The sequence below is a fragment of the Entelurus aequoreus genome, linkage group LG06 (assembly GCF_033978785.1).
Source record: "Entelurus aequoreus isolate RoL-2023_Sb linkage group LG06, RoL_Eaeq_v1.1, whole genome shotgun sequence".
Taxonomy (NCBI): domain Eukaryota; kingdom Metazoa; phylum Chordata; class Actinopteri; order Syngnathiformes; family Syngnathidae; genus Entelurus; species Entelurus aequoreus.
The window spans coordinates 25,434,571-25,462,371 of NC_084736.1; the positions used below are offsets into that span (position 1 = coordinate 25,434,571).

A 27,801-nucleotide genomic window follows, 5' to 3' on the forward strand; every position below is an offset into this window, starting at 1 on the left:
GTGCCAAACATGACTAAGTGTGGAGAGTATTTTGCACTTTTCCCATCATGCTTTGTAATGGACTTAAAGAAGTGAAAATTTAGAATTTTTTATAGAGCTTGGCCTTTTTTTTGGTAATATCCACAAAGTTCAGTGAGCAGGTTATGTTAAGTGTGACCATGTTTGTCGATTGGATTTTATATATTTTTGCATTATGACTAGGGAAAGTTGTTTGCTTGCATTGGGTCATATAAGTAAATGCTGCTCACAATAAAAGGTCATTTCCCTGAATTTCTCACATTTCACACTTGATGCCGACAAAATTGCAGAATCGGCTGGACAGGACAGAAAAAAAAATTGAATACATTTTTGATTCTTTTCAAATTGATTTAGGAATTGCGATTCATTAAAAAATCTTTTTTTTTTTAAGACACCCTTAAAGTTAAGGGCCTCATAAATACGATTGAAGTGGGAGGATAATAATGAACATAATTTCAATACTTACCTAAAGAAAAACTAGTAAAAGAAGACATTTTTTAAACACAATCCCACTTCCTACAACAGTGTTGGTGCTTTATTAATTTCAAATACATGCAGGTAGTTTTCTTTGCTTTTGAGTTTTGAAATGATGAAGCTCTCGTTGCACTTTGTTTCTCCTGTGTGACAAGCAATACAAATCAAAACATATCTTCACTTATGCACAAGACCAAGCTGAAGTGCTTTCAGAAAATAAACACTGCATGAAAACAAATCAAATAAAAATTTTCATTATGCATAAAATAAATGATAACTCCATCAAAGCATCTCAGTGGCTTTTCAGTCTTTTGTTTTCCGGAGTGGCCGCGTGCTCCTGGTCCCGCTTGGCGCCTCTTGCCATTTGGACCTCCTTCGACTTGTCGGAGTCGCCGGCTCGCTGCTGTTTCAGCTCCCTTCGTTCTCGCCTCTCCTCCATCTCCTCCAGCTCCTCGGCGAAGAAGGTCTTCAGCGCCGGGATGAGTCGGGGAAGGACTTTCAGGTGCCCCGGACGAACCTGACACAAGACGGCGCGTCACGGAAGGGAACCAGGTCACGCTTTGAAAAAATAAAAAATAAAATACACGACCTCCTCACCCGCATGTGGTCGAAGGAGATCCCCACGCGCTCGGTGAAGTCCTCGCTGAAGAGCGGGATCTTGGCGTAACGCTGGCTGAAGTGGTTCAACATGATGAAGTCCGCCTGCATCCTCAAGCCCACGTCGATGGCCTGAGACGTCGTGCTGTCCGGAGCACAAAGCACAAATAATTGACTCTACACAAAGAGTAAGTACAAACACTTGCCATACCAGCGCTGTGAAAGAGAGCCAAGCTGTCTAAACGTCGGAGCGAGCTCTAAAAATGGTCGCCCGTCTCTCATGCTTTTGTCCACTCAGGTTGCTGTGCCTTGACAGGGATCGAAACTGAAAGGTTACTTACGCGTTCTCATCAACTCTCTCTCAAGGTTGGTACTTCATGACACCATTAAACTAGAGAAAATAATGTGTGTTTGTGTGTTCTTGTATTTCTACCCTTCTAGAGACATCAACAAGGAAAAGTACCTTCCATATGAGGAGGTGTGAACAAGTTAGGAAATAAATCATGGTCCCAATACGGAAAACCATTGCATCTAATAGAGAATGTCTCATTTGTCCCTGGTGGTGAAATCTATCAAAATGAGGGTGGTCCTAAAAAGGAGGGATTTTTCAAATTTATATATATATATACATATAAATTTGAAAACACATACACACACACTTGTGTGTGTGTGTGTATACACACAGACACACATACACACACCTACCTACCTACCTAAATAATGCTTTTTACTTGGTAAAACTTTAGGTAGCTATTTATTTATTCAAATCTTTATTTACCTTTAAAAGGAACTCCTACACCTTTGTTTGTTTTTATTTTTATGTCCTTTTTTTTAATAAATAGGCTTTAGGCATTCAAACAAAGTTTGAGTTTTTAATAATATTATTTAAAATTTCGACACCAGTGTGTCACTTTTACTGTATCGGCCCTGAAAAAACTATATCGGTCGATCTATAATATACATTTTTAAATCACGAGTGATTTTACTGATTAAAACCTGTGACCTTTTCTTACCATAAAACCTTCAAAAGGGTATAAAAAACTAAAAAACATTACATGTTTGAGGCATTTAAACAAAAAAGTAAAAAATATATATGAGACACTTCTTGACCTTTATGTCCTGTTGGGCTTTGAAAAATAAAAGTTAAAGTACCACTGATAGTCACACACCCACTAGGTGTGGTGAAATTACCCTTCGCATTTGACCCATCCCCTTGTTTCACCCCCTGGGTGGTGAGGGGAGCAGTGAGCAGCAGCGGTGGCTGCACTCGGGAATCATTTGGTGATTTAACCCCCAATTCCAACCCTTTATGCTGAGTGGGAGGTAATGGGTCCCATTTTTATAGTCTTTGGTATGACTCGGCCTGGGTTTGAACTCACGACCTACCGATCTTAGGGCGGACACTCTAACCACAAGGCCACTGAGCAGGTGTTTAATTAATTTAATTTAACTAATAATTACATAAATTAAATACAATAACAAAAAATAATTAATGAAAAATAAAACAAAAAAAAGATAATTTAAGGTAAATGTCCCAAAAGCATTACTTCATGGCTACTTTTTTTTTTTAATCGCTTGACAAGACTTATCTTCATCCGGTGGCACCAAGTTTGTCCTCACCTGTGGCGTTTTTCCACAGCTTCCTCCTCCAGACCGTCCTCCAGCGTGGCCTCGTGGATTAGCAAGGTGGCGTTCTTCCCTGCGGTCCGAGACAAGAACCGAGCAGTCAGCTCAGTGCTCTCTAAGGAACATTGGCATGAACGCCTCCACTTTCACGACGGCAAGGGAAGGAAGATGGTGGACTCACCCATGTGCACCAAGTTGTCACAGGGCATGGTGTCTCCAGAGAAGACCAGCTTCCATCCTGACTGGTGAGTAAAGCTGCAGGCAAAGGCGTTCTTGCAGTGACGCACCGTGCACGTCTGGAACTAACACACACAAACACACACATACATACATACATACACGTAGTGAGACGAGGACGTTGACGCCGAGCACGTCCAATCAAACCTTTTCCAGGCTGTTGTTCTTCAGCAGCGCTCGGAGGGACGTCTGCGTCCTCGGCGTCGGCGGGTCGCCTTTGAAGCGCAGGACTTCGTTGGAGATGAAGCTGGAAGAGAGGAGGGGCCGGTGAGGACGCGAGAAGACGGCCGCGGCGCGCACTCATACCTGACGTGGTGGAGGATCTCCTGACAGCTGTGGTGATACTGCCTCAGCCAGCTCATCATGTCTGGGGGAGCCATCAGGAAGACGCGACTCCACGCTTTCCCTAAAGTCGCCTAACAAACACCAGCATTAGACCACCACCACGTACCCCACTTAGACCCCCATACTCTACTACCGTATCTACTAGGGTTGTCAAAAGCACCAATACCAACACACAAAAAATAAATGGATACTACCACAACAAGAGGATAGAGAGAAAGAAGAAACTTATTGACTACAATGGCGGACTTGAGCAAAGCGCTGTGGGTCAATCTCTACTATATATGGATAATCCGCTGACGTCACAATTGGGAAAAGCGTCACAAAAGGAGCAAATTCCAGACGAGGAAGTATGAAGGAAGGCAAGATTGTTTTATAAAAATCTCCGCAATGCTTCCATAATTTGAGTTTACAATTTGCAGATTCCAAATACACAAAAATAAGTATCAATAAATATTAAAAGTTTTGCAGAATATGTCCCATTTTAAGACTTGACATTTGAAACACTTCAAATAAAGGGGACCAATTATGCAAAACAAAACAATCTTGCCTTCCTCCCTACTTCCTCCAAACTGTCCGTGTGACGTCAGTGGATTATCCACATATGGTAGAAATCTACCTGAACATATTAGCGTGAGTCAGCTAATTTAAATTTATGCAAATCCGGCTGTGCCACAACAACATTTCCGCAATGAAACCCAATGGAGGAAAATGCCCTGTTGTTGGTTTGCTTTACCAGCATGTGTCACTACACAAACTTTCAGCCTCATCTGAAGTAAAAAGTGCCTTACTTCTAACTTGCGCTCGCAACTGTGAGGAAGTTGAGAGAAGAGTCCTGACTCAACCACAAAAAGATGGATTTTCCGAAAAACTGCTTTTAATGGCGGAGTCTGTGCCTACTATCTATGGCAATGGAGACCAGAATTTAATAACAGTAGGTTAGAAATGATACTTGGAGAGATAAAGACTCAACAGAAGTTCAACCTTAGCTAAAGTTAAAGTTCCTAAAATAATCCCACACACTAGGTGCGGTGAAATTATCCTCTGCATTTGACCCATCCCCATGTTCACCCCCTGGGAGGTGAGGGGAGCAGTGAGCAGCAGCGGTGGCTGCGCTCAGGAATCATTTGGTGATTTAACCCCCAATTCCAACCCTTGATGCTGAGTGCCAAGCAGGGAGGTAATGGGTCCCATTTTTATAGTCTTTGGTATGACTCGGCCGGTGTTTGAACTCACAACCTTCCAGTCTCAGGGCGGACTAGGCTAGCGTATAGTACCAGATTTGCAGCCGGGCTTTCTTACTTTTTGTCCCCGGCGTCATCCCCCCCTTGAGCCGACAACAAACCACGGCGAGCTGCTGATCTCGCTATATCATCCGGGATGTTGTGTTGTGGTGAAAGTCAAGTAAAAATTACATAGCTAATAACAATCACCGATCTCCATATTCTCCATACGGTCTAAGCAAAAAAATACAAAAAACAACTACTGTAATAAACAAGGATGAAAGTGTAGTCAACAACTCCGCCTCTCAAAACAAACCGTTTGTCAAAATCTGTGCAAAATGTTGACCAAAGAGCCACCATTACATGTTATGTAGAACACAATTAAGTGTTTTAAAATACAAATAAAAATCATGATATGACTTCTTTAAGTAGTGAATTTAAAAGTACAAAACCCAAAACCAGTGAAGTTGGCACGTTGTGTAATTTGTAAATAAAAACAGAATACAATGATTTGCAAATCCTTGTCAACTTATATTCAATTGAATAGACTGCAAAGACAAGATATCTAATGTTCGAACTGAGACTCTTTCTTTTTTTTGGCAAATAATCATTCACTTAGAATTTAACGGCAGAAACACATTGCAAAAAAGTTGGCACAGGGCAATTTTTACCACTGTGTTACATGGCCTTTACTTTTAACAACACTCAGTAAACGTTTGGTAACTGAGCATTTCATGGAAGCTGCTTTTATAGCCAATCATGGCACCCACCTGTTCCCAATTAGCCTGTTCACCTGTTGGATTTTCCAAATAAGTGTTTGATGAGTATTCCTCAACTTTCTCAGTCTTTTATGCCACTTGTGCCAGCTTTTTTGAAACATGTTGCAGGCATCAAATTCCAAATGAGCTAATATTTGCAAAAAATAAAGTTTACCAGTGCGAACGTTAAATACCTTGTGTTTGCAGTCTATTCAATTGAGTATAAGTTGAAAAGGATTAGTAAGTCATTGTACTCTGGTTTTTTTTTACAATTTACACAACGTGCCAACTTCACTCGTTTTGGGTTTTGTACATGGTGGTACTTGGTGGTATCAAATAAGTATTGAGGATCGCGGAAATTCCTGTACGGTGACAAGCCTGCTATCTACGTACCAGCGCTCGTTCTCTTTGGTACAGCAACTTGAGGAGACCCTGCACAGACAGAAGGTTCTCGTTACAACAAGTCCTAATCATTCAGGCTGGGATTGATTGATTGATCGGTAGGTCTGACCGTGTGATGGTCGGCGTGCAGGTGCGACACAAAGATGGTGGAGATCTTCGACAGCGCCTCGTCCACGCCGTCGCCGTAGTGTCTGCAGAGCTGGCCGAAGGTTCCCTCGCCGCAGTCCAACAGAAGCGACTGACTGGGGCTGGGAGAAGATCGAGGACGTGTGGGAACTTTCTAGCGTTTTAGAGGTTCCGGTGTGGGCTGCTGACCTGATGTGGACCAAAGTGCCGCTGACGTTTCTGATCTTCATGGGCAGAGCGGATCCGGTTCCCAGAAAGACCAGCTCAGGATAGTCCTGTTGTCCTGCAGCAGCAGACAAAACACTCCATGGAAGAGGAAGACCGAACACAACATACCGATATTTGACTTTATTAAACGATCGGCTGCTGAGTGATCTTTAGCACAGCTGTGTCCCAGCGTTTACATGCTAAACATTGAACTCGCATGAATGATTCCTTCAAAATAAATGCACACGCAGGGAGACACAATTAATACATATATTTCTTGCTACACACATACGGAAGGTGTATGAATTCCAATTTATGTGTCTATCCACAGTGCGAAGCCGCTTCTAAGATACTAATCCTCACCACCATGATGGAAAAAAATACATTTCTTGCCAGTCTCGTTATCAATGGAGGACTAGTAAAAAAGGGATGGCTAAACATGCTACACACTCTCAGCAGGACGACAAAAGAAGCTAACCGCTGAAGTTTCAATGTAAAGTAGGTCTGATCCATCCAGATGTTGAACATACCCATACATGGTATAGCATCACCATATAAACCACATATGTCAGAGTCAAGGCCCGCGGGCCATATCCGGCCCGCGAGAAGGTTTTTTACGGCCCTTGGGATGATCTTGATTTATTATTAGAACCGGCCCGCAGACCGCAGATCTTTTTTTTTTTTTTTTTTTTTTTTTTTTTTTTAGACCGCAGATCTTTTACACGCACCAAGCGGATGCCGGTCCAAGGTTCCGAAAGGGGGCGAGCGGCCCGCCGGGACGCGCCTGCCGGCCGAAGGGCTGCAGCCCGGCCGTCAGTCGCGGAGCCCGCCGTGCCACGCGCGCCAAGGGGGCGGGCCGAAACCCGGCCCCGAGGCCCTGAGACTTCTGCTTTGTTTCCCCAAACCGCGCGTCACCGCCGGGCCCGCACCACCGTCGGGCTGCAGCCCGAGCGTCGGTGGCGGAACCCGTCATGTGCCGCGCGCGCCAAGCGGAGCGGGGGGTCAAGCGGGCCGAAACCCGCAGGCCACCCCCTCACCACGAGGCCCTGCGTTCGACCCCTACGCGCGGCCCGTCGGGACGCGCCCGCCGTCAAGCCACGAGGGCCAGCCGTCGGGTCGCGGAGCCCGCCGTGCCACGCGCGCCAAGGGGCGGGCCGAAACCAGCGGGGGGTTTCGGGCACCCAACTCGCCTCCCTCCCACGGAGGGAGGAGGGGGGTTTAATGTGAACATTACTGTGCAATCACATATTTAGAGTTTTTACTCAATTCAAGTTTAAAAGTTAAAGTTTAATATTTGTTTTCACTGCATGTTACTTCTCCTTAAACAAAGTGTTGTTTTTGATTTATAGATTTTTGCACTTTATTTTATTGTATTTCAATTTAATTATATTTTAAAAATATTTCAGTTGAGTGGATGATAGAAAATTGCTATTATTGTTTTTTTCTTTGAAGTAAATTTAGCCCACTTTTGCTAAAATAGAAAATATAGGCTACTGATGGTGCCTTGAATACCGGTTTCTTTCATTTAATGTTCATGTTATGGGGATTTTTATATAAAGGAAATTTGTCTTTTGTGTCTGTTGAAAATTAAAGATTACTGACAGAGCCATAAGAAAATATTGCTTTATTTATCTGATCATATTGGAATATATTTGTTAGGTTTTCAGTAGGTTCAATTAGGTTCACTAGACTATATGCGTCATTTAAAAATTTTTCAATGAACATTCGAACAGTCCGGCCCTCGGCTTGTAGCTAAATTTTTTATTTGGCCCTCCGTCCATTTGACTTTGACACCCCTGATATAAACGATACCAGGGTGATTAAAGCAATGGTTTCCTTTTTCTCAAAATAATGTTTTGGTGGTTTTTGTTACTGTTTACAAACTGAGGGAGTAAGTCTGTGGATACATGAAGGCTTTGAGGGCAAAATCTAAATGATTTAAATGGAAGTCAATGGTTCATTTTGTTTACTTATTTTTACACATTATTTTGTTAAACAAATATATACGTAGCATTTAATACCACACATTTAATACATCTTCTGATTTACAGAAATACGGGCAAATTCTACATTTAATAAAGTCAGCTTTATAAAAATGTGTAATTGTGTTTACTTTAGTTACTTGATATAAAACATTTTCACTTAGAGCTAAGCGATCTGGCTGAAAACTGTATCACGATATGATTGTTTTATATCGGTCGATATGGATGATTATTGATATTTTTTATGGCCAACAGAAAATAAGGAGGAGAAAAATACATTAAATGTAAACATTTTTATTTTAAACGTAACCTCCCTCTGATTATAAGGCTGAAACGACGCGTCGACGTAGTCGACGTCATCGGTTACGTAAATACGTCGACGCCGTTTTTGTGCGTCAACGCGTCGCATATTTACGTCACACTACCGTCATGGCGGAGCGCAAAGCAGACTGTGCGTGCGAGGGGGAAAAAGCACGCCAAAAGTCGTCAAAAGTGTGGGAGTATTTCAATACACAGCCTAATAATGTTGTTGTATGCACACTGTGTCGAGCGTAAATGGCCTATCATAGCAGCACAACGGCTATGAACGAACATTTGAAAAGAAAACCATCAACTAGTCAATCGTCCGCGTTAGCATACGTTGTCATCATTACACAAAAACATGAATGTGTCATTTGTATCTGCTAGGGGTGTAACGGTACGTGTTTTGTATTGAACCGTTTCTGTACGGGGGTGTACCGAACTAGTTTCTAAGCTAAAGCTAACTTTAGCTGCTAAAGTCTTAACAAGCTGCTTTGCTCCTTCTGCCTCTGTCTCAGCACGCAGCATTGTCCCACCCACACAACCATCTGATTGGTACACACAAAGCATTATCAGCCAATCAGCAGTGCGTATTCAAAACGTTACCAGCCAATCAGCAGTGCGTAGTCAGCGCTTCAGCGTCTAGCAGATAGGTGTTTAGCAGGTGAGCATCAGGCAGCGGACTCTCCCCAAATGATAATAAACACCTCCCAGTCAACTACTAGTAACATCACTATGAGCCCGTTGACCTTCTAGAAACTTAAACTGCAGCTCAGCTCACTCGCAGTCCTGGCTTGAGGTGAAGGCTAATTACCTCTCAGTTCCAGCCACATCGACCCCTTCTGAGCGTAGACATGCTAACCTTTCTTCATTACAACTGTTAGTCACTCACTGGAATTAGTAGAATTGGTTATTGTGTACTGTGTTGGACTGGATGTTTATTTTGCACATTTTAAAAGCAATACTTAATGTTTACAGTGCTCCAGAATATTTAGATTGGCATTTTTTTGTATTGGATGTTTATCTTTATTTTTGCACATTTGAGCAAATAAGCAATACTTTCACATTTGTTGAAATGTTTACACTGTTGTTACAGAATATTTCGTTTTGCACTTTTTTGTATTGGATGTTTATCTTTATTTTTGCACATTTTAAAGCAAAATAAGCAATACTTTTACTTTTGAAATGCTTATACTATTGCAGAATATTACGATTTGCACTGGATGTTTACTTTTATATTTGCACATTAAAAAGCAAATAAGTTACTTTTAATTTTGTTAAATGTTAAAAGTTTTAAATGTTTACATTGTTACAGAATATTTTGTCATGTTGTCAATGTTGACTGAGTGGCCATACTTTTTTTTTTTTGTAAATAAAAGCCATGCCTTTTTAAAAAACTGGCCTACATTTATTTTTTCATCTTCATTTTAAATAAAATAAAATAAAAAATAATCGGCAATAGGAAAAATAATCTATAGATTAATCGAAAAAAAATAATCTATAGATTAACCGATTAAGCGAAAAAATAATCTATAGATTAATCGATAGAAAAATAATCGTTAGCTGCAGCCTTATCTGATTATAATCCCCTCAGATATCAAGGCAGAAAGGAAATGTCAACACCAGCACGGAAAACAAACAATGTAAACAAAAGTGTAAAATCAAATTCAACACTTCACGATAACATCTTAAAATAAAGGTGTATGTAGGAAAAAATTTAAGAAAATAGTGATAAGTGTGAAAATGTGAACACAAAGAAACCTGAGAAGAACTATTTTCTGCAGGTTTAGTGCCAGGAAGTTACAACTGTGCTCTAAAGGGTGAGCGCCGCTAAGGTGGCGTGGTATTAGTGGTCTTGCATCATTTACAGACCACATTGGTCTGACTACGGTGCCTTTGAAAAAATCCATACTGTCCAGATGACCTTTCCCCTTTTATCCACAATTTCTTAATTTTTAATTTCTCTTCTCACTCCATGTACGTAAAGATTGAACCGTCAGACAACAAGATAGTGCAACCAAACTTGATAGTTGATACTGTTACCCGATTGGCTGTTAGCGTGTCACTCCCACTGATCAGTGATCACTTCCTGCGTTACTCGGTTACCAGAAAGCGAGTGCCTTTGTTCATGCATCAAATGCATTTTTTATTGTTATCAATTACGTGTCTATCACAATATATACTGATATAGTTTTATCGCCCAGCACTATTTTCTCATCTATGATTTATTGTCAAAATATCGGCTTAAAACTCAAAATCGGATTCATCCCGAGTTTGTCTTCATGAAATTCTACAAACTCACCAGTAGGCTCTGCTCCCACATTGAGGCGTATTTTCTCCACTTCCTGCAGGAAGTTGGGGACGTCAAACGCCTCTTTGACAAAGTCCTCAGTGTTGCAGGACGGGATGGCGTCTCTAACGGAGGACACAAACACAAAAGGTAACGAGGAGGACAAAATGTCCGGGATTGTTGTGACTTTTTTTTGTATTAATGCAACACTTATTATAGATATTTAATTATATTTTGAAGAGATATTATTTGAATGGGAAGACATGTACATTATTGTGAAGGGTATTTCAGTGTGTGAGAGACGACATCTTTACCAATAAGAGGTAATGTTGCTACGACGTCAATCAAACAATTAAATTAGGCTTCTGTCATCAGTGACAAAAATACATTTTTACCAAAACAAAATACCCGGTATATCAACAATATATATTGTATTTTCCGGAACATAAGCCGCACCCACTAAATTTTAGAAATGATATGACTATAAGCCGCAGATACGTTGTGAAATTAATTATTTACACAGAAATATTCTGTAAATGTTTATTTTCATACCTTAATTGTTTCCAAATGGTGTTTAACACGGCAGTAAAACGGGTGATCGTCATGGACCCACTAACTGCGGAAGCTAGCTCTCCAATCAGCTAAACAGACTCAATAACTTCATGGTGACGTTTTGGTGAATTTACTGAGGAATTTGTGAAACTAAAACAATACCTAAAAAATGCTATTGTAAGGTAATAATACTAACAAAGACACTCGTAAATGTGCTAGCATATCAGCTAATGCTAACAACGCTAACTTCATTACATTACGATAGCTTGTACAAATATACATGAAAATACACTTACAGATATCACACATGGGACGGTTAAGTAAGTAAGAATTGTTTTAGGTATATTGTAAAACTTACAAACGTTGCTTGAAAAGATGAATGAAGAAATCAATACTAGTAAGAACGCTGTGGACGGCTACAAGACGGAACAGCACTTACGGTTGAAGGCTCATTTCAAACAGAAGGGCAATGCAGCACAGCAGCACCTGCAGTGAGCGAACTTGTCCAAAAGATGGCGCCACAGCACAAAAAATAACACCTATTCAGTGTTTTTGCTTTGTTTTTTAACTTATTTGCATTATGGTCGTCAGCGAGGAAAAATCTATGAATTAGCCGCACCGCTTTATAGGCCGCAGGATTCAAAGCGTAGGGAAAAAGTAGCAATTTATGGTGTTTGGGGTCCGTTTTCATTCAAATTACATTCCTGCCAAAGACAATGGAATATTTCGAATAACACTGTCATACTGATACAAAAATCAAAGCTGACCTCTGCCACTCCACGACGGGTCGCAGCTGGAACTTGAGAAGACACTCAGCGCGCACATGGGATACCTGAAGAGCAGCCTCTGGCTCCTGAGAATCGCCATGACAACACAAAGGTTTTTAGATTGTCTAACTTGGGCTCATGGAAACCGACCTGAGCTCGCCAAGACTTGAGTTCTGGGAAGATCTGCGGGTGGATCATGTTGAGCTGGGCTTGGATCTTGTGGCTGCGGACGTTGTGGGCGGAGCTGGCATGCTCGTTGAGGATCAGGTGTTCTGTGGTGGGCGGGAACCTGCGGATGGAACGAGAGCTCAAGGTAAAAAAAAAAAAAGAAGGCAGGAAGTTCAAATGTACGAAACTCGAGAACGCCAACCTGTCGATCCACTTCTGGTACTGATCCGTCTTCAACACCGACTCTGGAGTCATGTGGACCACCAAGGCGGGAGGGTCCTCAGCCCCCCCAATTTGATACCTGGAAGTGGAGCCAGAAGGAACGTTGCAAAACACACAAACACACGAGCGTGCACACACACAATGGAGAGTGTTACCTTGATATGTGCTGATTGTCCCAGAGAGGTTGGACATAGTCCAAGGAGGGACATTCCACCACCACAAAGACCGGTCCAGGATCAGTGGGCGTGCACACCTGCTCTGGGCGGACCTAAAAGAGAGCGACGATAATTACAAACTTATTTTTTGTTAAATAAGAACAATGTGAACACACACCTCTTTGCCGTCGTACGTGATGCTTTTCCCGCTCTTCAGGGCGGCGATGAGGGGCCCGATCGCCGCCGTGCCGCTACAACGAAAATGAAACTTTTATTTATTATTTTTTTATGAAAAGGAACATCATTGCTTGACTGTCATGAAGGAAGTAACGACTCACACAGGAAGTCCAAGATCCTTCGCCTGTGCCACTAAGAAGTTTCCTTTCTTGGGATGAAGCTGACACGCACACAAACACACAAACACACGGACACAAACACACGTGTGTTGTTTTCAAGTGAAAGTGGTAAGAAGTATTTGGAGAAGAAGCTGACCTACTTTGCAGATAAAGGCGACAACCAGAGATGAGTCTCTTGTAGCGTTTGATTGTTCTGCTCCATTGAGAGAAGACATGAAACCTTCTCTCTTTCACAAATACCACAGAAGAACAAAAATAAGAAACACATCAGGAAGTCACCTGCTTTCTTGTTATCACTGGAGGAGGTGGGACTTGGCGAGTGGCTCCTTCCTGGCAAAGCTGCTGACAAATTAGAAGAAGAAGACAACTATGACGAAGAAGAAGGAGAAAAAGAAAAATATGAAGAAAAAAAGAAAGACAATAAGAAGAAGAAGAAGAAGAAAAATTTAAATAAAAAGAAGAATAAGAAGAAAAATTTAAATAAAAAGAAGAAGAAGATAAAAAAGAAACAACAGGAAGTCACCTGCTTGCTCGTTCCTACTGGGTGTGGTGGGACTTGGCGAGGAGCTCCTTGCTGGCGATGCTGCTGGCAAATTAGAATAATAGTAAGAAGATGATGAAAACGATGACGATGAAAATGAAGAACAACGAAGGAATAGGTAAGTAAAAGAGAAGAAAAAAGAACAAGAAAAAAAGAAAAACAAGAAGACAAACAAAAACATGAAGACAAAGAAGAAGGAAAAGAACAAGAAGAACTGAGAGTAGAACAAGAAGTAGAACAAAATGAAGAACAAAAAGTAGAAAAGGAAGAACAAGAAGAAGAAAAGGAAGAAGAAGTAAAACAAAAACAACAAGAAAAAGATCAAGAACAATAATAAAGAAGAACAAAGAGTAGAACAAGAGGAACAAGAAGTAGAAAGGGGAAAGACAACAAGTAAAACTATAAGAAGAACAAGAAATAGAAAAAGAAGAAAAAGAAAAAGACAAACAAGAAGACGAACAACAAGAAAAAGTAAAAGAAGAAAAAGCGCATTACAACAAAAGGAAAATAAAAAGAAGAAACACAAAAGTACAAGAAGAAAAAGAAAAAAGAAAAAAAAGAAGAAAAAGAAAACCGAAAGAAGAAAAAGAAGAAGAAACCCCAAAGTAGAAGAAAAAGAACAAGAAAACGAGGGAAAATAGGAAGAAAAAGAAAGAGGAAAAAGAAGAACAAGAACAAGAAGCAGAATAACAAAAATGAAGAAGAAGAAAAAGAAAAGTAGGAAGAAACACAAAATGACAAAAGAAAATTAAGAAGACATAAAAATAAAAATAAGTAAAAGAAGAAAACGACTGCAACATGTGAGTGAGGAGCAGAGAGAGAAGCTTCTACTGACCAAATATGGGAACTTGATGGACGCTCATGGTGTCATCTGTGTACGTGTCTTCAGTGTGGGGACGAACAGCTGCGGGAAGAAGACAACATTGAAGTAAGAAAGAAGAGGACAACACAGAAATGAAAAAGTTGTTGAAGATGTACAAAGTTTGATGCTTTCCAGCGGCCCAGAGAAGGTCTTGATGGCCTTCAAGTAGCTCTCCTTCAAGCACAAACAACTGATGAGGAACATGCCTCAACACCACAAGCAGCCTGAGAGTCACTGACCAGCTGAGGAGGTCCAGAGAGGACACATTCAGGCACGCACGTGTCCTTCAGGGTCAAGATCATCCCTGCAGACGTGCACACAAACATGATGGAGGTGTGAAACACGACACATATGACAAGCTACTGACCTGACAGACCACCAACGTTCTCCCAGCTCATCCTGGTCAGGAAGATGTTATCCAGATGAGACACTTTCAGTCTGACACAAGAAGTCATCATTGTTACACTTAGCAATAATCCATCAATATGTCTCCGTCACTCACAGACATACTTGTGTTCATGCATGAGTCTTTGCGTTCCTTCACCACAGTTGAACAAGTACCTGCAGACAGCACACATCAGCAGTCATGGCAACATGTTCTTCAACCATCACAATGCCAATACATCGGCTCAAAAACTTGGCGGCGAAACAAGCAGTCAGAGCTGGAATGTTGCTTAGGAATGTTACAATTTCGATGCTAACAAAGCGAGAAGAAGGCTCACAAAAGTACAGTAAGGCTCCACTTTTCAAGATTTGCAAGCGTGATGCTAATTTACATTGGATTTCCATATACCGTATTTTTCGGAGTATAAATCGCTCCGGAGTATAAGTCGCACCGGCCGGAAATGCATAATAAAGAAGGAAAAAAACATATGTAAGTCGCACTGGAGTATAAGTCGCATTTTTTGGGGGAAATTTATTTGATAAAACCCAACACCAAGAATAGACATTTGAAAGGCAATTTAAAATAAATAAAGAGTAGTGAACAACAGGCTGAATAAGTGTACGTTATATGACTCATAAATAACCAACTGAGAACGTGCCTAGTATGTTAACGTAACATATTATGGTAAGAGTCATTCAAATAACTATAACATATAGAACATGCTATACGTTTACCAAACAATCTGTCATTCCTAATCGCTAAATCCGATGAAATCTTATACGTCTAGTCTCTTACGTGAATGAGCTAAATAATATTATTTGATATTTTACGGTAATGTGTTAACAATTTCACACATAAGTCGCTCCTGAGTATAAGTCGCACCCCCGGCCAAACTATGAAAAAAACTGCGACTTATAGTCCGAAAAATACGGTACATGCTATGAATTAGCATTTGTGATTTTACATGGTGAATTCTACAACTAAAATTAGATGCATGTTACAATCAAACAGCTGGTGTGTAATTAGAACAATACTTACAGCATAAACACATTGTAGGACTCGAAAAAAGAAAAGATGATGTTCAACTTAATGGCAAAGACTACTTCTTGACTACGACAGCACACTGTAACCAGTGCCATCTAACGCATTGGAACTGTTACTGCACCTGCTCAGTGGCCTTGTGGTTAGAGTGTCCGCCCTGAGAACGGTATGTTGTGAGTTCAAACCCCGGCCGAGTCATACCAAAGACTATAAAAATGGGACCCAATACCTCCCTGCTTGGCACTCAGCATCAAGGGTTGGAATTGGGGGTTAAATCACCAAAAATGATTCCCGAGCGCGGCCACCGCTGCTGCTCACTGCTGCTGCTCACTGCTCCCCTCACCTCCCAGGGGGTGAACAAGGGGATGTGTCAAATGCAGAGGACACATTTCACCACACCTAGTGTGTGTTTGACAATCATTGGTACTTTAACTTAAATTCAAAGGCTACTATAGACCATAATATCTGGAATATAACGCACTACTTTTTCTCTATGCTTTGCTGCAGTGCCCTTCTGTTTAGAGCTTTAAACCAGAAGTACAAGTGCCTTTCCGCTTTCTAGCCATCCATTGCATTTCTACTCGTAAGGATTCTTCATTCATAACTCCAAGCAACGTTTGTAAGTTTTATAACTAAAACAATTCCTCCTTACTAAACCGACCCCTGTGTGATGAAAACACTCCTATAGTGTTTTCATGCATATTTGTACGTGCTATTGTAGTAGAATTTCTGACCTTTGACCTATATTGCATGTCTGTCAAGAATGTATGCTCATTTAATTTCTCTTCTATTCTGTGCCAGTGGGACAAAGGTGAATATGGAGTTGTGCCAACCTGTCTACAGAATGTTTAGAATTTCCAAATATGACTAAGAGATACAAGGTTGTTTTGGAACAGACAAAACCAAAACAAAACAATCATGACGCATTAGATAACAAACAATGACGCACAACAGACATATTAAAAATGGCAGAAGACCGTAACTCGACAGTGATTTTGACCTGTGTGTGTCTTGTTTACTCCGGAGTAACATGTGGTCTGTCTGCACGGCCAACTTAATTCAACCTGCACTTCTGATAATGGGTAAATAAATTTGTTGTACTAAACTACTTTTGTTGCCTGTTTAAGCTTTGGACAATCCACTACACAAATTGGCGTCACGAACAGTATGGTTTAGAAGCTACAGGTCGACAGCCGCTCCCGCTCTCTCTGTCAGGCAGACAGTGTGCTGCACGCGCGCATCACAAGGTAAGCAGTTTGCTTTAAAGTGTAAACATTTTCTGCCTGGGGAGAGCCGGATCGATAAGACTAATTGCTGAATCTATTTTTGATAAAAGATAGGTTTAGTCAGGTTCTCCAAAAACAACCTGGAATGGGGTAAATTATGGTTGGATTGAGTTGTTTTATATGTGATCATTTGTCTGTGTGTTTGTTGAAAACTTGTGATTTCTTGTTTTTAACATAAGGGGATTGTTATTAGAATTTTGGTGGTTTGGAGTGTAGAAGCACAGACGATGTAAGACGAAAAATTTCTTTTAACCTCTTCATCCTCTGTCGTTGCTGGCAGAGGATGCTTCTTTCTGCAAGTGCATCAGAATTAGCCAGAGTTGGACAAAGATAAATTTAAGGCAAGGTTTGCTAACTGGTGTGACATTTGGCCCATATAAAATTGATACGTCTGTGAAAGTGCGAGACACCTGTCTATGTGGAAACTGCAGCGGTCCCTAGTCCTTGTGACTCAGCGTGTAAAAAAGCCTCATATTAGGTGACCATTCAGTGACTCCGGTAAAGGAGATCAACTGAGCCAAGTTGTCACGAATCTGTTTAATGGCTGCAGAATAGACAGGTAGCGTCTCGGGCTCCATATAGTAGAGCTTTGGTGAAACTTGGTGAAACTGTATGGGACTGACCAGACACGATGTCTGTAGGATTGCTGGGTGATTCCTGGTGGTCCTATGGCGCCTTAGAGGCCAGTGATCCGTGTTGGTCAGTTTGATAACGCAGGTGCTGCTCCAATGAAACGGGTTAATCACCGTTGTATGAGCAATGATGGAACCTGGTTTTTGTGATATGAGACGGCCGATTCCACAAAAGCACGCGTGCATTAGTTGTTTATATTTGTCCGGACAATGGGGTGGTATTGTAATTTAACAATGTGTGTGTATAATGATGAATGCTGAAATATGTGTGTATTGAGTGAGTCAGTTTATGTTGGTACATTTAGATATATGCGTAATTTAATAACTTTTGTGTAGCACCTGGTTTCTTATCTGGTTTAATTCCCCCCTTCCTCCTCCCCCCCCCCCTCTCGCAACCTCCCTTCACGCTTTTTCTCACAGCCCCGCTATCTGTAAAAGTTGGGAAATTGTCCAAAATGTGTGTGCGTGTGAGAAAATAGACAAAGTTATGTACAGAAAACACATGAGTGAATGATCCATCCATATAATTATTTTCTTCTGCTTATCAAGAGGTTGGATCGCGGAGGCAGCAGCCTAAGCAGGGAAGCTCCCCCTCTTTGGCACTGCGAGCGAATTCCAGTCATTTGAATTTGTTTTTAACTATACTGGTAATTGTGACTGTGTGATATTACAGTTGTTTTACACACTGAGATTTTGAGTACGGGAAAAAAGGCTTTTGCTCGCTGGTAAATTCTCTGTGTGTGAGTGACTGTGTGACGCATATACATTTTTTTAAAAAAAAAGGAGTCTCAGCTGGGAGACATTTTGAGATAAGAGTGTGTCAGAAGTGGCGAGGCTGTGTGAGTGACAGCTGCGTGAGGCGTGGGCCGAAGAGGTGTGACACTGTTAGCATAGCATTGAGCTAGGTTAGCATTAAGCTAGGTTAGCATTGAGTTAGCATAGCATTGGATTAGTTTAGCATTGAGCTAGGTTTAAAGAATAAATAAATAAATAAATAAAAAACTATATATAAATATATATAGTGGACAGCTGTACTCAATCTGAAGAGAAGGCTGACAGGTTGGTTTTGATAATAGGAAAAATAAAATATACTGTATATGAATAAATAAACATTTAAATATCAATACATACATTTGGACTGGGACATTGAAGCATTGTTAAATTCATTAGTCATTAATTATGTGTGTAATATACTGTATTGAACAGCCTTGCTGCTTATCTGATCCATCCAGTTCCTGTGTGGAAGTTGAGACAAACGCACATCATAGAGTAGGACACATTGTAACTTTGAATTAATAGTTATACAACAAATAAATTAATAATATTGAATTTAAAATTGGACTGGTTAAATAAAACACGTAGAAAGAAACTTAAGGATATTATAAACGGCTTCTACATGATACAAATGATAAGCAGCCCTACTAGAATTACAATTGGATGACAAAAATCAAAGAGAACATCTGTAAATACACGAATACAAAACCAGAAAGAAGAGTGCTAAAATAAAAATACCATTGGATTCTAATAAAGACATGAGGACTCAGCTCTCATAAGAGCAATTATAACAGGTCTTAATACAGATCGTATGATTTAAAAGTTTGGAGGAACAAAGTTACAATGTTTATGCGGAAGTCTAAGGCTGACTTTCACTTAGAATTAATCAAAACTGCAAAAGGAAACATTAGAAAGTTATGGAAAACCAGATACAAACTTACGGAAAGAGAGCAAACAAGAAACAACACTATAACATTAAATATCAATGGCGCTACTATCGCAGACAGTCTGGACATAAGTAATAATTTTAATGAACATTTCATCCAGTCTGTACAAACCCTGAATAAAAAGTCCTTCAAAATCAGTGCAGATAATTGTCATTTATTCAGGATGGACTAATTTTAGAATTAACAAATGAAACAAAGTTAAACAAAATCTTCACTGCATTATCAGACTCACGATCTAGAGATATATATATGGGTTGGGCACTATCTTCCTAAAAACATATAAGGATTGTATTATTGCTCGTATAACAACGATTGATGAATAAATTAATAACGGAAAACACTTTCCCTACCACGTCGAGAAACTGCTACTATGATTAAATCCATAAAGCAGGAAATAAAGAAGACCAGAACATGTACAGACCAATTAGCCTTCTCCACGTTATAACAAAAGGAATAGAAAATTTGAAGTTAAAAGGTGGCTTTGGAGCAATCAAGGCTGCTCACACGGTCACTAAGATGGGCATTATGTTGACACATCAACTTAATGTGTAGTATATTTATCCATGAGAGCATTTTTGTTGTAAATTGTGAGGTATGGCTGTTAAAATCTTGGTTGTTGTTACGAATGATGACAGATGTAAAAAAGAGCATGTATTGTCTTTGTGTGATGATGTAAATAAGGTGTGGTTGTATTGTATGTTAAGTATGTGTCCATGAAGGGGCATTTGGTGACTTTTCTTAAAATTGATTACATGCTACAGTATGATTATTTTTGATTAATTATTGATTATTATGAATGTATATAAATTATGATTAATTAGTGTCATAATTGTATTGCTTGATTTTTGGATCCCTTTAATTTAGGTAGCCAGGGACTACAGATGGAAAGTAGCTATTTAGATATAATCTGGTACAGAACATATCTGTTTCTGAACTTAATGTTTCTGTGCATTGTCCCATCATAGATAGACTAAATTAAATACAACTATTTAGTGAATTATTGAGGCCACAATAATTCACTAGGTGTTGTAAAATATCAAAGTACTATTGCAAAAGCGAACAGTGACCTCAAACATGACCTGTCCTCCGCCTCTGTTCTTGCTGCACTTGACTATCAGCTGCCTTTTCTTTTTCTTGGATGTTTCTGAAACTACTAATACTACTACTACTATTACTATTACTATTACTACGACTAACACTGTCCCTGTGAGAGGGACAGAGGGGGGAGGTGAGTTTGGATTGGGTCAAGTTTGAGCGTGTTGAGGTTTTATTTAATCGATATGATCAATCCGGTACAAGGATAAAAGGAACGTAATGATTTAGATTGACAATTGCAGTGGTTGGCGGAAGCAACCCCAACCTCAAAGGAGGGTGCCAATTCAGTAATTAAATGTTTTGTGAATTATCTAATATCCCGACATGGTTTCCCCAAAAAGATTAGGTCAAACAACGGCACCTAATTTAAGAAAAAAGGTTAATCTTCTTCAATCACAAGATCAGCACTTCTCAGGACCAGCAGCTTCCTAGGAAGGTGGAAAGACCATGAGACCAAAATGGTAAGTTTGCAAAATGTAGAATTTGTGTGCCAGTTCCTCTGTGCAGATTTGAGGATGAAAGCAGCCACTCCAGATTCCCTTGCACTCGCTAAGAGGGGCACGGTCAAAGCCAATCCAGGACCAACACCCGATACCTGACTGGAAGGAACCGAGAGGAGAGACAACACCTTGCCAGCAATGACGAGAACGACTAAGGTTGCCAGCCAATATGTGTCCGTCGGGACTCCAGCAGCTGTGGAAGGAGGCCCTGAAGCAAGCCGAGGGCCTGGACCAAAGCCCCACGCCCCATACTCTGCCCCAGCCTTCCTCATAGCCCCCACAGCTCCAACTCTACCTGAGTTTTCCCCAATTTCGGCCAGCACGCACCGGCCACTGAACAGTCTGCCCAATGGACTGAACCACACCCCAAGAAGAGACAGAGACAGACTGTTTGAGTGGATCTCTTTCTTCCCCAAGGCAGCCAAAAGCCCAACGAGGTGTCGGCAGGCCATCAGCCTGAGGCACCACCGAGCCATCTATACGAGCACTAATCGAACATGAACTCACACGAAATTCAGTTGTGTGTTCAAAATCAATTGATAATTAACAATATTGGTAACTACATTCATTGCAAATGCCGGGAAAAATATTTTTGCAAATGTCTTACAGTCATAAGTCTATATACATTCGTCTATTTATGTTCAATGATGTTCATGATCAAAGTATTTGTTATTCCTTTACTAAATCAAAGGGTAGGCCACTAATTGTGTTCTGTGAGATGGTTTTACTGCAGGCTGGTAACAGCGATCGCTCTGAAGGAGGGTCATAGACAGAATTTTTGCCTCGTATAAAAACATTGAGGTTTTTGCCTCTATCTGTGGTAGAGATTTAACTTAGTGGTCTACATCAAAGATTGTTTTGGTCCAGGGTCTTAAGACCCTGGAAGGCGGGTATGTAGTAGAATTTCTGACCTTTGACCTATATTGCATGTCTGTCAAGAATGTACGCTCATTTAATTTCTCTTCTATTCTGTGCCAGTGGGACAAAGGTGAATATGGAGTTGTGCCAACCTGTCTACAGAATGTTTAGAATTTCCAAATATGACTAAGAGATACAAGGTTGTTTTGGAACAGACAAAACCAAAACAAAACAATCATGACGCATTAGATAACAAACAATGACGCACAAGAGACATATAAAAAATGGCAGAAGACCGGAACTCGACAGTGATTTTGGCTTGTGTGTGTCTTGTTTACTCCGGAGTAACATGTGGTCTGTCTGCAAGTCCAACTTAATTCAACCTGCACTTCTGATAATGGGTAAATGAATTTGTTGTACTAAACTAGCTTCGGACAATCCACTACACTATCGTATGTAATGAAGCTAGCGTTGTTAGCATTAGCTAATATGCTAACACGTTTATAGGTGTCTGTATTAGGATCATTAACTTACAATGGCATTTTTTTTGTATTGTTTCAGTTTCATAAAATCACCAAAATCTCACCATGGAGTTATTGAGTCTATTTAGCTGATTGGAGAGACAGCTTTCATAGCCAGTGGGTCCATGACGATGACTTCTGTTTTGTTTGATCAGCCGTTTTACTGCCATGGTACAGACACCGTTTGGAAACAATTAAGGTGTGTAAATAAACATTTAAAAAATCTTTCTGTGTAAATAACTCACTTCACAATGTATATATCTGCGGCTTATAGTCCGGTGCAGCTAATACAGGGAAATATATTTTTCTTCTAAAATTTAGTGGGTGTGGCTTATATGTAGATGCGCTCTATAGTCAGGAAAATATGGTAATGATTACAGTACTTGCAAATGAGAGACACAAGTGTCAAAACAAGATAACTAGACAGCACAGCTTAGTGTTTAATGTTACATTTGAAAAAGTATTGGGTTTTTTTAAACAATTAACATTTGTTGACACATTTGAACAGATAAAAATGGCAAAAATGAGTACTGTTGGGTCACGGTATCAACTAGGAGTTGGTACCGTATCGATTCAAATATGAAAGGTATTCATCCCTACCATTATGTTGCCTACAACCTCTCATGTTTACATAAGGACGGCTATAAATGACTAATACTAAAGAAAGAGAAAACTAGTTAGGTGTACATTGCTGGAAGGACAAGGTCACTTTAGTTTACTTTTTTTCACCTTTATGATGTCTTTAAGTAAGCGTGAGGCAAACCCTCTATAAGGGAAAGTGAAGGTACATTAGACACGGTCAAATGTTGAGAAAGTGTAGAAATCAACACTACATGTTTGATCCAAGCCGCTTGATCATCATGAAGGATAAAGATGTTATTTTTCAACGTAATAAGTGAGTACAGTGACAGATTGAACAAAGAAAGTGAATGCGAGCAAGATAATGTTACAGACGTTGTTAAAATAATCAAAACAAGCAAATTAATTACATTTATCCGTCCGTTAGTTAGCAAAATAACAAAGCAAAATATTTTTGGAAATGTCAGAAAAGTGATAAGTGATTACATTTTGGGGATTTTTTTGATTATTTCTACTATGTTACCTTATGTTCACATTACGAGCTTATACTTGTGTGCGTGTCTGTATGCTAGCGACCCACCTCCACCCACAGAGACAAAGGCTATGTATACACTAAGCCGGATAAACCCTTAAACAAATAATTATTTAGCCTAAGCCCCGTTTCAGCCACACTAAACCATCGTTTAAGGTTCCCTTTCTTGGACACATTTTTACACGAGTAAGTGCGCCGTGTTTTTCTTGAATCTCCGGCTCTTAGCTTTGTATGGACTCATTGATCGTTTACAAACAGAGTTCGGAGAAAAACTGACACCAGAAAGATCGCGCCCCACACAGGAAGTGACGTCAGAAACAACGCACCACAGCCAACTTCATAATAAAGCGGTTTTGTAACTCGGAGCTAACCACTGGAAATATGGAGGCAAGTCATCCAGACATGCCAGTGTTTCTCCTTCCGTCTGTACAGACGCTTGTGGAAGTCGCACATGAATACCTTAAGAGAAAGGGATTGCAGCTATTTGGGATACAACACTTCTCAGACGGCAAGAGAACTTTCCAATGTCCAGATCAGCTGTAATTCTACTTACTGAAAGACTTCGTCCATTTGTCGAGGGAGAGTCAACGAGAATGCGGGCTCCAGTGGATGTGATAAAAAAGGTAGCGTGTGCTTTGTATTACCTGGCCGTCGAGTGAAGACTACGGAAAACGGCGAATGCTTCCGGACTGGCAAAGCAGACTGTATCAGTTATTGTCCGCCATGTATATTGCGGACTCAACGTCTAGGTCCAGAGTATATAAAGTCACCAAAAACTAATGGACAATGAAGGTGAAGGCAAAAGAGTGAGGAGTGTCCTGACCAGATATCGAAATCCCTCGATTGATTGTTGTAAAATGTTCTTTGTCACATTATGTACTTTCGTGTCCAATAAAGATTTGATTAATTTATGATGGCTCAGGTGTGATTCACTATAATAGGGCCCCACAGCACACTGGATTCCAGTTAATTGAAATACCACAACATAAGTTAAATTTAATTTAAAAACTTGCACACAAAGGATTTGACTATGACATGCGCATTTTCCGCGTATGCGTACTAGGTCGCGTTGCGCCGGCTGACGGAGGGGGTCTTAAATGACCATTTTGTGTGTGTGGACACGGATAAGGTTAGGTGGGATTTACCCTGGATAACATTAGCTGGCTTAGTGTAAACGGGGCCTAAGACTGGCTGACAAAATGCTTCACTCCGTTTCATTCTACCATAATTACCTCAAAAAGTTTGGGCGGGTTTTCGTCTAAGTTTCGGGAAATTTCAGAAATAGGAATTAAAGGCCTACTGAAACCCACTACTACCGACCATGCAGTCTGATAGTTTATACATCAATGATGAAATCTTAACATTGTAACACATGCCAAGACGGCCGGGTTAACTTATAAAGTGCAATTTTAAATTTCCCGCTAAACTTCCGGTTGAAAATGTCTATGTATGATGACGTAAGCGCATGACGTCAATCGTTGAAACGGAAGTATTCCAACACATTGTATCCAATACAAAAAGCTCGGTTTTCATCGCAAAATTCCACAGTATTCTGGACATCTGAGTTGGTGAATCTTTTGCAATTTGTTTAATGAACAATGAAGACTGCAAAGAAGAAAGCTTTAGGTGGGATCGGTGTATTAGCGGCTGGCTACAGCAACACAACCAGGAGGACTTTGACTTGGATAGCAGACGCGCTATCCGACGCTAGCCACCGACCGCATCTATGATCGGGTGAAGTCCTTCGTCGCTCCGTCGATCGCTGGAACGCAGGTGAGCACGGGTGTTGATGAGCAGATGAGGGCTGGCTGGCTGGCGTAGGTGGATAGCTAATGTTTTTAGCATAGCTCTGTGAGGTCCCGTTGCTAAGTTAGCTTCAATGGTGTCGTTAGCAACAGCATTGTTAAGCTTCGCCAGGCTGGAAAGCATTAACCGTGTAGTTACATGTCCATGGTTTAATATTATTGTTGATTTTCTGTTTATCCTTCCAGTCAGGGGTTTATTTCTTTTGTTTCTATCTGCAGTTAAGCCCGACCGATGCTATCACGTTAGCTCCGTAGCTAAAGTTCTTCCCCGATGTATTGTCGTGGAGATAAAAGTCACTGTGAATGTCCATTTCACGTTCTCGACTCTCATTTTCAAGAGGATATAGAATCCGAGGTGGTTTAAAATACAAATCCGTGATCCACAATAGAAAAAGGAGAGAGTGTGGAATCCAATGAGATGCGTCCTGCACTGCACTCTAGTCCTTCACTCTCACGTTCCTCATCCACGGATCTTTCATCCTGGCTCAAATTTATGGGGTAATCGTCGCTTTCTCGGTCCGAATCGCTCTCGCTGCTGGTGTAAACAATGGGAAAATGTGAGGAGCCTTTCAACCTGTGACGTCATGCTACTTCCGGTACAGGCAAGGCTTTTTTTTATCAGCGACCAAAAGTTGCGAACTTTATCGTCGATGTTCTCTACTAAATCCTTTCGGCAAAAATATGGCAATATCGCGAAATGATCAAGTATGACACATAGAATGGATCTGCTATCCCCGTTTAAATAAAAAAAATTCATTTCAGTAGGCCTTTAAGAACAAGCGATTACATTTTGGGGCTGATCCGGATCACTGTTTGGAGAATGTAGTTTTTTTACAAGTGTACTTCAGTGTTTTGTTTTGCTTTAAGGTGGGCACCGTTTGTTGAACGTTAAGATGACGTTATTTTTTATTTTTTAAAGCAGCATATTTCTCGCACATGTTAAAAAAAAGTACATCACTAATTAATCTTCTTCAAATAGCATAGTGGTCTCATTATTGACCTTTTTTCCTCACAATTAGTGTTAGCTATGAGTCATTTAGATACAAATTCAAACTTGGCTTCTATCAACTAAACTCGTGCTGACACGGAGGACCACCTGTACTTTAAAGAATGGGCGTGGCTGTGCACCTGTTGAACACAGAGAAGACGTAAAGCGACGCGGGGTTGTCTCGGAATTCTTAAGTGTGTGTGTGTGGGTGTGTGTGTGTGTATGCTAGTGACCCGCCTCCACCCGCTGAGACAAAGACAGTGGATGGCTGACAAAAAGGCAGTTTGTTTCATTCTACCTTGACTCTAAATGTTTGGGCGGATTTTCGTCCAAGTTTCGGGAAATTTCAGAAATAGGAATTAAGAACAAGCGATTACATTTTGGGGCTGATCCGGATCACTGTTTGGCTCTCAGAATGTAGTTTTTTACTAGTTTACTTCAGTGTTTTGTTTTGCTTTGCTTTAAGGCGGTTGAATGTTAAGATGCAGTTATATACTGTATATATATATTTTTTTAAAGCAGCATTTTTCTTGCACATGTTAAAAAAGTACATCACTAATTGATCTTGAAATAGCGTAGTGGTCTCATTATTGACCCTTTTTTTTTTATCCCAATTAGTGTTGGCAATGAGTCATTTAGATACAAATTCAAACGACTTCTATCAACTTAACGTGTGCATAGACGAAGGAGCACCTGTACATTAAAGAATGGGCGCGGCTGTGCACCTGTTGAACTCCGAGAAGACGTAGAGGGACGCGGGGTTGTCTCTGCTCCCTGCGCCGACCACCTGCACGTACACGGTGGAAGGTCCGTGGGCGTCTCCTCGCCTGTTGCGGCTCTCCTTGGTCTTCAGCCTCCTGAGCGGCTTGCCGTGTTTGGCGGGCCTCGCTGCCTTGTCCATAGCAACACCAGCGGCGGCCATGGAGCGACGCAGCTGGAGAAGATAATCACGCCGGGCGAGCAGCGGACGAACAGCCGACAGCAGACTTTCGACTTTTAGGGCATTCAGCAGAATCATAATAAAGTCACAAAAAACGTGGCTTTCCGCTACAACATTTTACAGCAGCCACTCAAGTCAAGACAGGATAAACGTTGCTACACGGGACATGTAGCAGGAATTAAAGGTTGCTTGCGCGACACTTTTTCTCCACATGTCAACACAACACTTCCGGCAGTTTTTGATGACGTCAGGGAAACTGCCGGAACGCTGCAGGCCAATCGGGGTCGCTTTCACGGGATAGAGGGCGCGGCTTGAAGCAGTTTCGAACCCACGTAAACAAAAGACTACAAAATAAAATTGACAAAACAAAATTAGTATAACATTCAGATTCCATTTTGGTCACTGGATTTTTGTTCAATGAATGGGGATTAAAAAAAATGAAACATTTTGAAATGCGACAAATACAATGAAAAAACAAAGTGTCCTTTTTCAGTGTCAATAACGGTATGTGAAAAACGGTTTCATTTGTATTTTATATTTCATATAACAAACATGATATTAACCATTCAGCAGAAACGAAAAAAACTGACCAAAAACAGTTGTTTTGTATTCCGACAACGGAACCGGAAGTTGCCATTTACAGACAAGACCGCGGACTGTACTGTTGGAAAAACAAAAGTGTGCTGTAATCTATGTCATCGTGGATCAATGTT

At 40.6% G+C, this 27,801-nt stretch overlaps 1 protein-coding gene across 8 annotated transcripts; it reads right to left on the reverse strand.

Moving 5' to 3' along the window:
• Nucleotides 1–527: 527 nt before the first annotated feature.
• elac2 (elaC ribonuclease Z 2) lies at nucleotides 528–27,348 on the reverse strand. 8 transcript variants are annotated; one of them, XM_062050343.1, is made up of 25 exons: nucleotides 26,874–27,348; nucleotides 14,716–14,766; nucleotides 14,573–14,643; nucleotides 14,445–14,509; nucleotides 14,322–14,379; nucleotides 14,179–14,247; nucleotides 13,326–13,385; nucleotides 13,082–13,141; nucleotides 12,943–12,995; nucleotides 12,785–12,843; nucleotides 12,625–12,697; nucleotides 12,447–12,559; nucleotides 12,272–12,370; nucleotides 12,052–12,190; nucleotides 11,902–11,987; nucleotides 10,595–10,707; nucleotides 5,993–6,086; nucleotides 5,787–5,925; nucleotides 5,669–5,707; nucleotides 3,259–3,368; nucleotides 3,100–3,199; nucleotides 2,897–3,017; nucleotides 2,710–2,788; nucleotides 1,090–1,234; nucleotides 528–1,009 (listed from the first exon to the last, which is right to left on the reverse strand). In XM_062050343.1, exons 1-25 carry the CDS (start codon nucleotides 27,164–27,166, stop codon nucleotides 785–787), a joined length of 2,514 nt encoding a protein of 837 aa, XP_061906327.1. In that variant the 5' UTR covers nucleotides 27,167–27,348; the 3' UTR covers nucleotides 528–784. The 8 variants fall into 8 exon arrangements, with proteins under 8 accessions (XP_061906327.1, XP_061906326.1, XP_061906323.1 ...); XM_062050342.1 differs by having other exon boundaries at nucleotides 12,943–12,998; XM_062050339.1 differs by having other exon boundaries at nucleotides 13,082–13,144.
• Nucleotides 27,349–27,801: the final 453 nt, after the last annotated feature.

Coding starts and splice junctions, on each gene's coding strand:
- elac2 (XM_062050335.1), bottom strand. CDS start 27,166: ATGATTCTGCTGAATGCCCTAAAAGTCGAAAGTCTGCTGTCGGCTGTT. Junction 10,708..11,901: donor CCCGTCGTGGAGTGGCAGAG/GTCAGCTTTGAT, acceptor GTCCTCCGTTAG/AGACGCCATCCCGTCCTGCA. Junction 2,789..2,896: donor TGACAACTTGGTGCACATGG/GTGAGTCCACCA, acceptor CTCGGACCGCAG/GGAAGAACGCCACCTTGCTA.